The sequence below is a fragment of the Tetrao urogallus genome (genome assembly GCF_951394365.1).
Source record: "Tetrao urogallus genome assembly, chromosome: 3".
NCBI classification, from domain to species: domain Eukaryota; kingdom Metazoa; phylum Chordata; class Aves; order Galliformes; family Phasianidae; genus Tetrao; species Tetrao urogallus.
In genome coordinates, this window is record NC_136815.1 from 340,117 (window position 1) to 355,903 (window position 15,787).

At 52.6% G+C, this 15,787-nt stretch overlaps 3 protein-coding genes across 3 annotated transcripts in view; 1 reads left to right on the top strand and 2 right to left on the bottom strand.

The window, feature by feature from the left end:
• MAPK15 (mitogen-activated protein kinase 15) overlaps positions 1 to 2,910 on the bottom strand; it is a gene marked incomplete at its 3' end in the record, with an annotated part of 33,565 nt that extends 30,655 nt beyond the window's left edge. The window contains exon 1 of the mRNA XM_079533192.1: positions 2,814 to 2,910. Coding sequence (XP_079389318.1) covers positions 2,814 to 2,882 — 69 coding nt within the window. The 5' untranslated portion in view covers positions 2,883 to 2,910. The remainder of the gene's footprint in view (positions 1 to 2,813) is intronic.
• Positions 2,911 to 6,671: 3,761 nt separating this feature from the next.
• On the bottom strand, positions 6,672 to 7,484 carry CCDC166 (coiled-coil domain containing 166; the record flags this gene model as incomplete). Its single annotated transcript, XM_079533373.1, has 1 exon — positions 6,672 to 7,484. One exon carries the CDS (start codon positions 7,482 to 7,484, stop codon positions 6,672 to 6,674), a length of 813 nt encoding a protein of 270 aa, XP_079389499.1.
• Positions 7,485 to 15,335: 7,851 nt separating this feature from the next.
• The window catches only part of LOC306944775 (maestro heat-like repeat-containing protein family member 1), a gene marked incomplete at both ends in the record, with an annotated part of 68,569 nt that continues 68,117 nt past the window's right edge, over positions 15,336 to 15,787 (top strand). The window contains one exon of the mRNA XM_079533375.1: positions 15,336 to 15,441. Coding sequence (XP_079389501.1) covers positions 15,336 to 15,441 — 106 coding nt within the window. The remainder of the gene's footprint in view (positions 15,442 to 15,787) is intronic.

Consider the following 15,787-nt stretch of genomic DNA (forward strand, 5'->3'; position numbering starts at 1 on the left):
TCCGGCCCAAATGCAAAACCTTGCACTTTGCCGTGTTGAACCTCATTAGGTTCACCCGAGCCCAGCTTTCCAGCCTGTCGAGGTCCCTCTGAATGGCATCCCTTCCTTCCACCGTATCAACCGCACCACTCAGCTTGGTGTCGTCAGCAAACTTGCTGAGGGTGCACTCAATTCCCTCATCGATGTCATTGATAAAGATGTTAAAGAGCACCGGTCCCAAGACAGACCCTTGGGGGACACCACTTGTTACCGGCCTCCACCTGGACATAGAGCCATTGACCATCACCCTCTGTCTGCGGCCTTTCAACCAATTGCTTATCCATCGGGTCGTCCACCCATCAAATCCACTTCCCTCCAATTTGGAGATGAGGATGTGGTGGGGGACCATGTCAAAGGCCTTGCTCAGGTCCAGGAAAATGACATCGGTCGCCTTCCCTTCGTCCACCAATGCCGTCACTCCATCATAGAAGGCCACAAGATTAGTTAGGCATGACCTTCCTTTGGTGAAGCCGTGCTGGCTGTCTCGGATCACATGCTCATTCTTTATGTGATCGAGCATGTTGTCCAGGAGGATCTGTTCCATGATTTTCCCAGGCACGGAGGTGAGACTCACCGGCCTGTAGTTCCCCGGGTCCTCCCTGCTCCCCTTCTTGTATATGGGAGTGACGTGACCCTTCCTCCAGTCGTCCGGGACCTCACCTGACAGCCACGACTTCTCAAATATGATGGAGAGCGGCTCGGCAACCACCTCAGCCAGCTCCTTCAGGACCCTGGGATGCACGCCATCCGGCCCCATAGACTTATATTCATTCAGTCTAAGGAGGTACTGTCGGACTTGCTCTGCCCTTACAGTGGGGAGGGATTTACCTCCTTGGTCCCCACATAGAGGTTTGGGGATGCAGGGCTCAGGGACGTGAAAAAGACTAGAATCCTGGCCACCAGTGAAGACCGAGGTGAAGAATTCATTCAGCACCTCAGCTTTTTCTTCATCTGTTGAAGCCAGTTCTCCTTTTAAATTTACCAAAGTAGGTACACCCGTTTTGGCCTGTCTCTTCTGGCCAATGTACCTGTAGAAGGTTTTCTTATTGTTTTTCACATCCCTTGCCAAGTTCAGTTCTGCCTGCGCCTTGGCTTCCCTGATCCCACGTCTGCAAGTCCGGACAGCATCCCTGTACTCTTCCCAGGTGACACAGCCTTGTTTCCAGAGCTTGTACACCCCTTTCTTCGCCCTCAGTTCTCTCAGCAGGTCCTTGCTGAGCCATGCCGGTTTCCTACCTCGCCTGCCCACTTTCTTATTCAGAGGAATGGAGACCTCTTGTGCTTCCAGGAGGGCATCCTTGAAGAGCAGCCAGCTCTCCTCAACATCTTTGTCTTTGAGGGCGGCGCGCCAGGGGATCTTGGCCAGCAATCCATTGAGTAGCTTGAAGTCTGCTCTTCTAAAGTTCAGCGTCCTGATCCTGCTCTTTGCCAGGCCCACATCGCTTGAGATCACAAACTCAACCAAGGCGTGGTCGCTGGAGCCCAGGCAGCCTCCAACTTTGACACCTTTGATGATCTCCTCAGCGTTTGTGAGCAGCAGGTCCAGCAACGCTTCACCTCTGGTCGGTCTGTCCAATACCTGAACCAGAAAGCTATCGTCAATGGATTCCAAGAGCTTTCTGGAGCTCTTGCAGCTCGCCGTGTGGTTTTCCCAGCAGATGTCCGGATGGTTGAAGTCCCCCACCAGGACAAGAGCCCGTGAGCCAGACATCTCACGCATCTGGAGCAAGAAAGCCTCGTCAACAGCCTCCCCCTGATCAGGTGGCCTGTAGTATACCCCTAACACCAGCTGACCTGTATTAGTCCCATCTCTAATCCTAACCCACAGGCTCTCAACCTGTTCCTGACTGTTTCTCGTAGGGAGCTCCTCACAGTTTATCCAATCTCTGACATAGAGAGCAACTCCCCCACCCCTCCTACCTCGCCTATCTCTCCTAAAGAGTCTATAGCCATCGATCGCAGTATCCCAATTGTGGGAGTCATCCCACCATGTTTCTGTGATAGCAACAAGGTCATAACTTTCCGAGTGCATCACAGTTTCCAGTTCCTCCTGCTTGTTACTCAGGCTGCGTGCATTGGTATAAAGGCACTTCAGCCGGGCTATCCGTCTCACCACCTTTATAAGGGATCTAGGATCCCCTAGAACAGCAGCATCCCCAGCATCCCCCTGCCCTACTCCTTCCCTGTGCACTCTGCCGTCATTGCTCATGGAGTTTGGTACAAGCCCTCGAATGACCCGCATCATCACAGCAGTGCCATAGGGATCCACAGCAGTGCTATACGGATCCCTAGCGTGCCACAGGGACCCACAACAATGTCATAGGGATCCATAGGGTCCCATAGCAGTGCTATAGGGATCCATAGGTTGCCATAGGGACCCCTAGCAGTGCTATAGGTTCCCATAGGGTGCCATAGGGACCAACAGCAGTGCCATAGGGATCCACAGCAGTGCCATAGGGATCCACAGCAGTGCCACAGGGATGCATAGGGTGCCATAGGGACCCATAGCAGTGCCATAGGGAACCATAGGGTGCAAATAAGTACCTACAGCAGTGCCATAGGGATCCACAGCAGTGCCATAGGGATCCGTAGGGTGCCACAGGGACCCACAGCAATGCCATAGGGATGCATAGGGTGCCATAGGGACCCACAGCAGCACCAGTTATCGAGCTGTAACCTGATTTTCTCCCTTCCGCTCGGTTTAAGCAGCAGGGACGGAACCACGACCGAAGGCAAAGACCCGAAGCGCCTCCCCGCCCCCCCCATCCGCTCACCCCCTTTCCCAGCCGCTTCTTCATTTCGTACTTCCCCGCCACGGCCGCGTCCAGCTCCGCTTCACTCATTGCGGCGCCTCTCCGTCGCCGTGGGAACGGACGCGCCGCGCATGCGCACAGGGCGACACGACGGTGCTGCGAGCCGATCGGCGGAAGCGCTCTGACGTCATCAAAGCGCGCGGTGTTGCAGTGCGCTTTGCTTTATTCTTTCCCTCTTTCCTTCTTTCTCCCCCCTTCCCTCCGTTCTGTTTCCTTTCTCTTCCCCCCTTTCTTCTCTTCTCTTCCCCCCCTTCCTTCCTTCCCTCCTTCCTTGTTGTTGTTTCTGCATTAGATATTAAAAAGGGGGAATTGATCTGAAGAAGTAGAGTGCAACGTATTTGTATTTTGTAACTTGTCCTTGGAAATAGCTGATGTGAAAAAGTAGAAGTACCATCTATGTTAGTAACATGGAAATACAGTTGCTGAATTGTGTGATTAATTCTTGCTTGCAAAACTGCAATAGTCTTTAAATGTTCCAAATAGTGTAGGTATAGAATTATGGAACAGAAAGCATATCGTAGGGCCATTCTGTTTGGATAGGAGACCCTCAGCAAAAGAAAAACAGACTTAACAAACCTCAGAGAAGCCAGGGCCTCTACACAAGGCTGGTTTGCCTTGCTCTGTAGGCTGGGATGCAACAGGCAGGCATCAGGATACTCCCCCTATCCTCCTTCCAAGCTTATCTCTATGCAAGGATGAGCAGATGTCCAGACACAATGACCAAGTGTTGAATGAGCAAGTGTGAGAACTTGACTAATTAGTGATATATGCCTAGCTAGCAAAAAATTATGTTTAGCCAGTATCTGTGTGTTCAGTTGAGCATCGGGAAGATTGTGAACCTGCAGTGCTCAGCCAATGAGGAACCAGGGGAGAAAGAGATAAGGGTCGGGCAATAGGGCATAAAAGATGGAACGCTGTTTTCTGCGAGCTCTCCTGCTTGCAGGAGGCCCACCATTGCAATTGCGAATAACATCTGCTGTATCAGACATACTGCCCTGATAAATTCAATATTTCCAACACTTCCTTCCTCCCTTCCTCCTTTCCTTCCTTTCTCTTCCCCCTCCCCCTTCCTTCCTTTCTTTCTCTAGCAGCTGTCAATGTAAATGCCTGTAATGCACCTCTGTCCCTCCTATCCACTACTCTGGCAGACACTGAGCCATAACATCCATGCTGACAAGCTGATCTAAGCGGAGACCTGATCATCACTAAATGACTGCTTGTGGCACTTGGCTTTGTCTCTCTGTGTATGCCATGCCCAAGTCACTCTCTAGCAGCCTTTTAATACAGTGCCTGTACTTGGTTAAGAATTGACTGAACAGAAGATCATCTTGTCTGACCAGAAAACAATGACAGGATGAACAGTTCCTTGCTCGTGCTTCTTGGAGATTTGTGACACCATCTGAACCAGCTGCACTGATTTTTATAGGGTTCCTAAAGAAAATACGGGGAGATTTGACCCCATTGAACAAATGACCGTTCATCAGTTTAATAGGGTTGACCAGCCAGGGCTGTCTCCATCAGGTCCCAGCTACTGGTGGCAGCTGCCTGGTCGAGTGTCTGCATTGGGGTTTTTTCCTGCAGATGCCAGTGGCTGCCAGCCAGCAGGAGCTCCACGCACACCTCTTAGTACATGGCCATGTATATATGTGTAACAGTGGGAGACAATTGAAGCATCATTCATCAGGATAGGAAGGGCCTCCACAGAAAGCAGGGGTACGGAGGTACAGCTGCAGAGCCGTTTGTGACAAGGGAGTTTCTTCTAGCTCCATGCAGAAGCTAGAGGCAGTTACTTGTGCTCTCAGACTCATACAAGCCCTTTCTCAGGAGCTGCTCACCTCCTCAGGCTGTGATCTGTATTCTTCCACACAGTCAGTATCATCTTTATAATACATAATAGTAGGTTTGTTAGGAGTCCCTTTGGCCTGCCGTTCTGTTTCCATTATCCAGATGGTAGGAAAGGTACAAATGGCTGGAAGTCACTGGGCTCCCTTTGCTCCCTGAGATCAGAGTAAGAGCCTCAATTTTCAGAAACTCATTTATTTGATTTCTTAGCCTCAATCCCAGCTAATTTGTATTTCTGCTATTCGTAAGAAGGTTACACAGAGTGATAACTCAGCTGCTGGAAACAAACAGATGTCGTCAGTGATTGGGAGAGCAGCTGAGGTCCCTCACTGCAGTGGTTTTCCAAGGAGTCAGTTCAGGATGACCGCTGCCTGGCTTCTACATTGATTACCTGAATGAATGGCTGGACTGCAATCTCTGTAGGTTTGCAGAGGATACGAAACAGGAAGGAGTGGTTTTACAGCAGATGCTTGTGCTGCCCCTGGGGGGCCGTGGCAGGGTGGAGAAATTGGCCTTCAGGATTCTCATGCAGCTCAGTGCTGAAAAACACCAAGTCTTGCACTGAGGGATCAGCAAGTTTGCTGCTGACACCGAGCTGAGTGATGTGGCTGACAGAATGGAAGGAAGGGACGCCATTCAGAGGGACCTTGGCAGACTTGAAAGGTGGGCCCAGATGAATCTGATGAGGTTCAACACAGCAAAGTGCAAGGTTGGGCACGGAGGAATACCAAGCGTTTATACAGACTGGAAAGAGCAGTCCTTGAGAGCAGCCCTGCGGAGAAGGACCTGGGGGTCCTGGTGGGTGAAAAGCTTAACGTGAGGCAGCAGTGTGCATTGCAGCTCAGAAAGCAAATGGGATCCTGGGCTCCATCAGCAGAGCGGCAGCCAGCAGGGACAGGAGGTGATCGTCCCCCTCTGCTCTGCTCTTGTGAGGCCCCGTCTGCAGCACTGCGTCCAGGGCTGGAGCCCCCAGCACAAGAAGGACAGGGAGCTGTTGGAGAGGGTGCAGAAGAGCCACAAAGGGGATCAGGGGCTGCAGCACCTCCACTGCAAAGACAGGCTGAGGGAGCTGGGCTCGTTCAGCATGGAGGAGAGAAGCTGCAGGGTGACCTCAGTGCAGCCTGCAGTGCCTAAAGGGAGCCTGCAGACAGGAGGGGAGTCAGCTCTGTGCAAGAGGAGATAACAGCAGGACAAGGGGGATGGTTTGAAGCTGAGGGAGGGCAGCTGGAGGTTGGATGTCAGGGGAAGTTCTGTGCTGTGAGAGCGGTGAGGGGCTGGAACAGCTGCCCAGAGAGGCTGTGATGCCCCGTCCATCCCTGGAGGTGTTCAAGGCCAGGTTGGATGGGGCCCTGGGCAGCCTGGGCTGCTGTGAAACGGGGAGGTTGGTGGCCCTGCTGTGGTGGGGGGTTGGAGCTTCATCATCCTTGGGGTCCCTTCCAACCTGGGCCTTTCTGTGACTCTGTGATGTCATTGTTGATGAGATAAATAAAACCCAGAGGTTTCAGCTTGAAAGGTGAATGACACAACAGGCTGCCTCTTGCTTTTCAAGTGAAACACTACAGCAAGAAGAAAAAAAAAAAAAAGAAAGCAAAGACTGAAGGAAAAAAAAGAAAAAGCAAAGATGAAAATGAATATATGGTACTCATTGTTAAGACCAAAGATCAAATACCTTGAGTGCACATATGGTTGGAAACTTTGGTTGCTTGCTTGTTTATTTTCTGCCCTTTGGAGTCCAGCGGAAGGTAAATTTAATGAAGTCTGTTGCTGGAGGAGTTGGCCTTCATCAGTTCATTCTGTGGTGTCAGTAAATACAGTGTGAGCTGCGTCAGTGGCTCCTTTCATCCACGCACACAACACTCAGCTACCCTGATCGCTTTGCAGCCTTCAGTGACCTAACTGGCTGCAACAGCCACTGGTGTCCAGCAAGATGTGGTGACACAGCATCACCGGTGAGGCTCAGAGAAGTGTTTCTCTAGGCTAATATCCGCATCCAAAAGGGCTGTGAGAGCTGCAGGCGCCCCGGTTTGCCTCCTGCCGGTGCAGCCTGCGCCGTGCGTGTGCCACGTCCTGGGTGCACCACTGCTCCCGAAGCAGCTGCTGCTGCTGCTCCCTCAGTTCAGTTTGGATTTCCTTGAGGACCTTTGAGCATCGGATGAGCCCGAGCAATTCCTGGCGCAGACGCCGGTTCTCAGCTTTCACTTGCTCGATATGCTGAATTAAGGAGCGTATTGCTGCTTCTTCTGCTCTCCTGCTGAGCAGCAGGATCTTCTGACGAGAGTCCTCCTCGCGACCCGCTTTGGCCTGCAGAAACCGGCTCTTGATTTGGTGCATCTCTTCTGAATGATGGATCTTCGTCACCAGCAGTTCCTTCTCCAGCTCTTTGATCTTTCTCGTCTGTTCCAACTGCAGGTCTTTGAAAGGCTGCAGGTCTTCAACCTCACTGTTCATAAGAGCGTACTTCGCCTCCACCTCTGTCAGGCGGTTCCTGACCTCCTTTTCTTTTTCTGCGTACCGTGAGACGAGCTTCTCTTTCTGCTGCTGGACCTGAGACAGATCGGTTTCATTCTGCTCGTTTAACGTTATTATCAGATTCTGACACTTCTGGCCGTGTTTCGACAGGTAGGAGAGATAAACGTTACTCTCTTGCCGATTCCGTTTGGCTTCCTCCTCCAGGAATTTATTCTCCCGTAGAAAGCGCTCCACTCTGCCCATGTACGTGTTCATGTGCTCGGTAAGAATCTCGTACTCCTTCTGCAGGTACGAATTCCTCTCTCTGACGAGTGTTTCCATGGCACTTTTGGATGTATCTCCATTTTTGGTTCTTTGCAGTTCTTCCTTATTTCCTGTCCTTACTTCCTTGTTTTTCCCAGCACCAACGCTGTCTCGTTGACTCTGTTTTGCCTTGGATGCCATATTCCACACTGGGACATCAGTCTTTGGCAAACTGCAATGGAATGAAAGGTGATACATTTTTATTAAGCTCTTGTATCGCGCACATGAACGTGACTTTTTCTCCCAGTCGTGCCATTTTGTGTCCTTTTGATTTCAGCTGGTGTGTCCAGCCACTCTTCCCAGCTTTGCATCATCAGGTAAGTTGCTGATGGTGGAATCTGTCCCTTCATCCAGCTTGTCGACGTTGAACAAGACCTGATCCAGCACCAAACCCTGGGAAACACTGAATCACAGAATCGCAGAAAGGTTGGGTTGGGTTGGGTTGGGTTGGGTTGGAAGGGACCCCAAGGGTGATGAAGCTCCAACCTCCCACCACCAACCTCCCCGTTTCACAGCAGCCCAGGCTGCCCAGGGCCCCATCCAACCTGGCCTTGAACACCTCCAGGGATGGACGGGGCATCACAGCCTCTCTGGGCAGCTGTTCCAGCCCCTCACCGCTCTCATAGCACAGAACTTAATACTGCTGGTTACAGGCATCCAACCAGACTGTTTGGCTGATCACCACCCCTGAGCTCTGCCAGTCAGCCAGTTCTCAGTCCACCTCACCATCCACGCATCTGTCCTGCGCTTCTTAAGTTTCATAACCAGCATGTTGTGGGAGATGATGGTGTCAAACACCTTGCTGAAGTCAAGTGACACCCATTGCTCTCCCTCCATCCACCCAGCCAGCAGTGATATCACTGAAGGCTCCTCGAGCACGGTTTCCCCTTGGTAAACCCATGTTGACTACACCCGATAACCTTCTTCTCTTCCAGTTGCTTGGAATGGCATCCAGAGCAAACTGTTCCATCTGTCACCTTTACAGGGACAGCGGTGAGGCTGACCTGCCTGTAGTTTCCCAGATCCTCCATGCCAGGAGTGACACCGCCTTTCCTCCGGCTTCAGGCACCTCTCCCATTCACCAACACCTTTCAGAGAGGACAGAGAGCGGTCCAGCAGTCGCCTCCTCCAGCTCCCTCAGCACACACGAGGGCATCCCACGGGGACCCATGGATGTGTGCGTGTCCATTTTGGCTGGATGCTCTCTGACCATCTCCTCCTCATCCCTAGCCTTGTGTTCACAGAATCACAGAATTGTAGGGGTTGGAAGGGACCTCCAGAGATCATCGAGTCCAACCCCCTGCCAAAGCAGGTTCCCTACAGCAGGTCGCACAGGTCGGCATCCAGGCAGGTCTGGAACATCTCCAGAGCAGGAGACTCCACCACCTCCCTGGGCAGCCTGTTCCAGTGCTCCGTCACCTCACTGTACAGAAGTTCTTGCGCATGTTTGTGCAGAACTTCCTATGCTGCAGTTTCCGGCCGTTTCCCCTCGTCCTGTCTCCACTCACCACTGAAAAGAGTCCGGCCTCGCCATTCTGCCCCCCACACCTCAGATATTTACAGACCTGGATCAGCTCCCCTCTCAGCCTTCTTTTCCCCATGCTGAACAGACCCAGCTCACTCAGCCTTTCTCCATAGCAGAGATGCTCCAGGCCCCTCACCATCTTCGTGGCCCTCCGCTGGACTCTTCCCAAGAGATCCCTGTCTGTTTTGTGCTGGGGAGCCCAGAACTGGACGCCGTGCTCCAGGTGAGGCCTCAGCAGGGCAGAGCAGAGGGGGAGGATCGCCTCCCTCCACCTGCTGGCCACGCTCTGTGCAATGCACCCCAGGATGCCATTGGCCCTCTTGGCCACAAGGGCACACTGCTGGCTCATGGCAACCTGTCGTCCACCAGGACACCCAGGTCCCTCTCCGCAGAGCTCCCCTCCAGCAGCTCATCCCCCATCCTGTACTGCTGCATGCCATTATTCCTCCCCAGATGCAAGACTCCACACTTGCTGTTGTTAAACCTCATCCGGTGTTTTTCTGCCCAGCTCTCCAGCCTGTCCAGCTCTCGCTGAATGGCAGCACGGCCTTCAGCCAATCCTCCCAACTTCGTATCATCAGCAAACTTGCTGAGGGTGGCCACCATCCCCTCATCAAGGTCATTGATGAAGATGTTGAACAAGACTGGACCCAGCACCGACCCCTGAGGAACACCACTGCTTACAGGCCTCCAACCAGACTCTGCACCACCAACAACAACCCTCTGTGCTCTGCCAGTCAGCAGTTCCCCAGTCTCTCTCTTACCTGCAGGGTCTGAGAGCCTGGAGGAGCAGTCTTTGTAGTAAAGACTGAAGCAATGAAGACATTTATTCATCAGTATCTCTGCCTTCTCACGGTCCCCTGTCACCAGGACCGTTATCACTCCTGTCATCACCCTTCCTGGCCCTTTGTTGGACTCTCACCAGTGCGTCCGTGTCTCTCCAGCACTGGGGAGCCCATCATTGAACCTGGCACTACAGCCTCACCAGAGCCGAGCAGATGCAGGCATTAAGGAGCTTCCTGATCTGATAAACAGCTGCTAAAGGAGGGGGGCTCTGGTACCCCTGCAGCCTCACATATAAACCTCCATTTATTTAGCAACCGCAAACTAAACATTTACAGAAGGGATTTCTCTACTGGCTCCTGGGAAGCTTCAATGACAACGGAGAGCGAGATTAACGATACTGAGGTATCCTGAAAACACTCAGATCTGTCCCATTCTGCTGCTGGAAGTGGATTGCAGCAGAGCAGGGCTGCTCTGTTCTCACTGGTGACGGGACGAGGGGAAATGGCCTCAAGTTGTGCCAGGGGAGGTTTAGCTTGGATCTCAGGAGGAACTTCTGTACAGGAAGGGCTGTTCAGCGCTGCAATGGCTGCCCAGGGAGGCATCCCTGGATGGGGATGTGTTTAACAGCCACTGGATGTGGTGCTCAGGGCCGCGATTCAGCAGAGGGCTGTAAGAGTTGGGGTAGGATGGTTGGGTTGTGGTTGGACTCGGTGATCTTTGAGGTCCTTTTCAGCCCAAACAATTCTATGATTCTATGCTGACAACCTCCTCTTACTGGCTGCACTCTAGCAGGGTGCTTGGAGCAAATGACATACAAAGGTCAGCCTTCATTCATCATTAAACTGAGCCAGGGGAGGTTTGGGTTGGATCTGAGGAGGAAGATTTTCAGCCAGAGGGCGGTGAGGCACTGGCACAGGTTGCCCAAGGAGGCTGTGGATGCCCCATCCCTGCAGGCATTGGAGGCCAGGCTGGATGTGGCTCTGGGCAGCCTGGGCTGCTGGTTGGCGACCTGCACACAGCAGGGCTTGGAACCAGGTGAGCGCTGTGCTCCTGTGCAACCCAGGCCATGCTGGGGTTCTGTGCTCGTTCTGTGAAAGGATGATTCTAGCTGCTGGAGCCTTGTCTCCTGATCCAGGTCCATAAATATCTGAGGTGTGGGGGACAGAATGGCGAGGCCGGACTCTTTTCAGTGGTGAATGGAGACAGGATGAGGGGAAACGGCCGGAAACTGCAGCATAGGAAGTTCTGCACCAATGTGCGAAGGAACGGCTGTGCAGTGAGGGGAGGAGCGCTGGAACAGGCTGCAGGGAGGGGGGGGAGTCTATGGGTCCCAATGTGTCTCTATGGGTCCCAACGTGTCTCTATGGGTCCCAATGTGTCTCTATGGGTCCCAATGTGTCTCTATGGGTCTCAATGTGTCTCTATGGGTTCCAATGTGTCTCTATGGGTCTCAATGTGTCTCTATGGGTCCCAATGTGTCTCAGTGTGTCTCTATGGGTCTCAACATATCTCTATGGGTCCCAATGTGTCTCAATGTATCTCTATGGGTCCCATCGTGTCTCTATGGGTCCCAATGTGTCTCTATGGGTCCCAACGTGTCTCTATGGTCCCACTGTTCACTGGAGCAGGCTGCCCATGGAGGTGGTGGCGTCTCCTGCTCTGCGGATGTTCCAGACCTGCCTGGATGCCGACCTGTGCGACCTGCTGTAGGAACGGCTTGGGCAGGGGGTTGGACTCCATGAGCTCTGCAGCTCCCTTCCGACCCCTACAGTTCTGTGATTCTGTGATATGCTTCGGACTGATAACATTGTAATTACCGCCCCTTCATCGTTCTTTAACGTAAGATCTTAGATTGTTGTAACCTTGACTCCTCATTCCAACATAACTGCAACCAATCTTGCTCAGATTGGAGGACTTCAGATGCCTGGCAGCGGTCATCTGGGATCAGTCTCACGTTTTTCATGCACATTTGTAAATGAAACTCCCTGCATCCTGCTGCAGCTGTGGGCCCTTCTAAAGAAAGCACGCCACATTTGAGCAGCCAGGTGAACCAAAGAGGATCAATATATTGCTTAGAAATCTCTTGTCACAGGAACGGCAGGACAGGGGGCCAAGCTGGGAACGTGGCAGCTGTACGAGGAGTCGAGCAGGGAGATGTAAAGATCTGTGCTGAAATCCCTGTTCCCTTTGGGGGAACAGTTTCCAAAGAGCTGCATGGGTGTGAGAGTGGCAACCAGCAGGGCTGAGTTAACTCTGGCGATGTGGTTTTATGGGAGAGAAAACCGCAGAGCCTCACAAACGTCAGAGAAATGCCTAAATCTGCACTGAAAATGGCTGAAGTTGGTATCACACGAAACATCTCGGTAAAAAATCCCAACCACCAACCTTTCCTGCTGCTGTGACCTTCACAGCCTCTCCATGCAGACCCTTCTGGCTGTTCCTGGCTCGCCGGGCAGCATTTGCTTGCGGTCAGACGGAGCTCTGAGCGGCTGTGTTTGTAAGCTCCGTGTGTCCATGGTGATGAAATGCTGCGAAGTCACAAGAGCTGCTTCCGACGGAGGTTCTCAGAGCCATTTCTGTTCATTGCTGCATGGTGAGGCCTGATTCTGACGCTCCTCCTTACCTACAGGGCTCAATTTAAGCAGAAACACGAGGGCAGTTTGGCTTATAAGAATGGCTGCTTATAGAAACGGCTTCTGCTGCCTATTAGGATTTGCTGTAGGAAAAGTTATGTCTTCAGCCACATTCCTCCTTAAGAATTACGTGCCAGCTTTTATTCAAGCATTTTCCTTTCAGTACCTAAAGGGAGCCTGCAGACAGGAGGGGAGTCAGCTCTGTGCAAGGGAGATGGCAGCAGGACGAGGGGGATGGTTTGAAGCTGAGGGAGGGCAGATGGAGGTTGGATGTCAGGGGAAGTTAGAATCACAGAATCATAGCATCACCAAGGTTGGAAAAAACCTCAAAGCTCATCCAGTCCAACTGCTCAGCCATCACCAACAGCTCCCACTGAACCACGGCCCTCAACACAACAACACAGGGTTGCCATGGGGACACATGGGGACTCCATAGGGACACATGGGGATGGCATAGGGACACATGAGGATGGCATAGGGACACATGAGGATGCCATAGGGACACATGGGGACTCCATAGGGACACATGGGGATGCCATAGGGACACATGGAGACTCCATAGGGACACATGGGGACTCCATAGGGACACATGGGGATGCCATAGGGACACATGAGGATGCCATAGGGACACACAGAATCATAGAATCACCAAGGTTGGAAAAGACCTCAAAGCTCATCCAGTCCAACCGTTCACCCATTCCCAACAGCTCCCACTGAACCACGGCCCTCAGCACAGCATCCAGCCTTTCCTTCAACACCCCCAGGCTCGGTGCCTCCCCCACCTCCCTGGGCATCCATTGCAGTGCTGCCCACCTTTCTGACACCTCATTCTTCCTCATGTCCAGCCTGAATCTCCCCTGCCGCAGCTTGAAGCCGTTCCCTCTGCTCCCATCACTGATGGCACGAGAGCAGAGGCCGACCCCCAGCTCCCTGCAGCCTGCCTTCAGCAGCCATAGAGAGCAGTGAGCTCTGCCCTGAGCTCCTCTTCTCCAGGCTGAACATTCCCAGCTCCTTCAGCCTCTCCTCACCAGCCCTGTGCTCCAGACCCCTCACCATTTTGTTGCCCTCCTTTGAACACGTTCCAGGGCCTCCATGTCTTTCCTGCAGTGAGGGGCCCAAAACTGGACACAGCACTCGAGGTGCGGCCTCACCAGTGCTGAGCACAGGGGATGGATGCTCACCTCTCTGCTCCTGCTGGCAGCACTGTTTCTGATGCAGGCCAGGCTGCCATTGCCTTCATTGGCCACAAGTTCTGTGCTATGAGAGCGGTGAGGGGCTGGAACAGCTGCCCAGAGAGGCTGTGACGCCCCGTCCATCCCTGGAGGTGCTCAGGTTGGATGGGGCCCTGGGCAGCCTGGGCTGCAGTGAAACGCGGAGTAAAGATCCAGATTGTTTTACTCAATCGCTTTGACAAACACCTTATTTATGAAGGCTAAACTTACCTGTTGATGAAACAAGTCCTGTGTTCACGTATCCCATGTTAGCGAGGGCCACGAGCAAACTGCAACAGGATGCCCAGAATCCCAGAATGGTTCGGGTTGGAAGCAACCCCAAGGATCATGAAGCTCCAACCCCCCGCCACAGGCGAATTCACCGACCTCCCCATCTCATTCCTGCTGATTTTATTGGGCACTGAAATCACTACAAAGTGCCTGAAGAAGTTACTGCTTCTACCTCAGGCGACTCCTGCTTCCCTAAGCCCCGAGCTGCAGCTTTTCCCGAGGGCAATGCAGAGCAGAGATTTACTGCAGAGCCTTCCCAGCAACGTTGCTGCTTCTCTACTTGGCGCGAGTTATTTCTGTTACCGCAATACTGCAAATACTGGATATTTTTTACGAGCCGAATTTAACTAGGCGGTTATTTACCTAATTGAAGTGGTCATATGGCCATCTCTACGTAACTTTACTGCCGCTCCATTAAGTGTCACAGTAATGTAACGCAATCACTTCTCAAGCAGCACAGCATGGCTGTGGACGCGCATTATGGAATCACAGAAGAGAAAATAATAATAACTATTTTAGGGGGATTTCTTTTTCAGGCAGTTCAGGCTCACAGGAGCTAAGCTAATGAAACTTGAATACAGAACATATTTTTAATCAGTTATTTTGGTATCAATAAATGCCGTGATGATTTCTTCCGTTCTTATCCTGAAGAAAAATCAGTCAGCAAACCAATCAGCTTGTCAGATATAAGGCTCTTCAATGAGCTTTATATACTTATAAGCACTTAGCACACGTTCGGTGGGTTTCCCGAAGTTTTCCTTGGTTTTCTTCTCCTTTTTTCAGTTTCTTTCCTCCCCCCACCCTCCATCTAACTCTGCGTTTTTCCTCTGCCCCCGTGAGAAACAGAACGGAGCACCACAGGCTGCGGTGCGGCCCCCCGTCGATCCGGCCGCAGTTGTTCCCGCGGTCTCTGGTGCCCCCTCGTGGTCAATCGGTGGAATTGCGGCCGCGGCTGTGTGGCGCAGCAGCAGCAGCACGCATGCGCCTTGGCACACGGAAGTGGCCCGCGTCCATTCTCGTCGCTCTGCGCAGCAAATCCGCCGAGCTTTGTGAAAAATTGGTCCTCCAGGCAATAGTGCGCATGCGCCAGAAAACTTTACGGAGCCTTCAGATACAGTCAATTTCTGGACCGCTGGCTCAGCAATATTTTCCTCTCTTTCAATCCGCACTGCTCATTTTCTGTTCTCTAGGGCGGTTTGAACTCGATCTGGAACAGACTACTCTGGCTCCCAGCGGGCCCTGCGCCCATAGCATGCGTAATGAGGAGCAGAACAAAACGCACGCGTAGCTGCGTAGCCGAAACTGCGCATGCGAAATGATCGCGACAAGTTCACGCATGCGCAGTGCGGTACAGAGGGACGCGCATGCGTAATGCTTTTCCCGAGACTTGCACATGCGCAGTGATGAGCCGCGGGGGTGGCGCATGCGCGGCGCCTTACCGGTACGGCGCATGCGTACTGAGGAGCAGGGACTGGAGTATGTGCGGGCCCTAGCAGGTCTCCGCAGGCAGGCGCAGCCCAAAGCTGCAGGTTTGAGATTCGTGTGGACCATGGCAGTGCGTGCACAACGATCAACGAAAACTGCAGTTTGCAGATGGGAAAAATGTCATTCACCTGCATGGAAATAAACCAGCGTGTCACAGCTGCCTATGGCAAGGCAGCCTGAGAGTTGTGCAGGTCCATCAGGCGCAGCGGCAGCTTCCCGTCTGCCTTTCTCTGGTCCTCCTGCAGCTGGACAGACAGAACACAAGGGCACGGGGTGCGCAGCCCATCCCCAGCCAGCTGCAGCACTCATGGGATCATAGGATCATAGGGTCATAGGATCATAGGATCATAGGATCATAGGATCATAGGATCATAGGGTCATAGGATCATA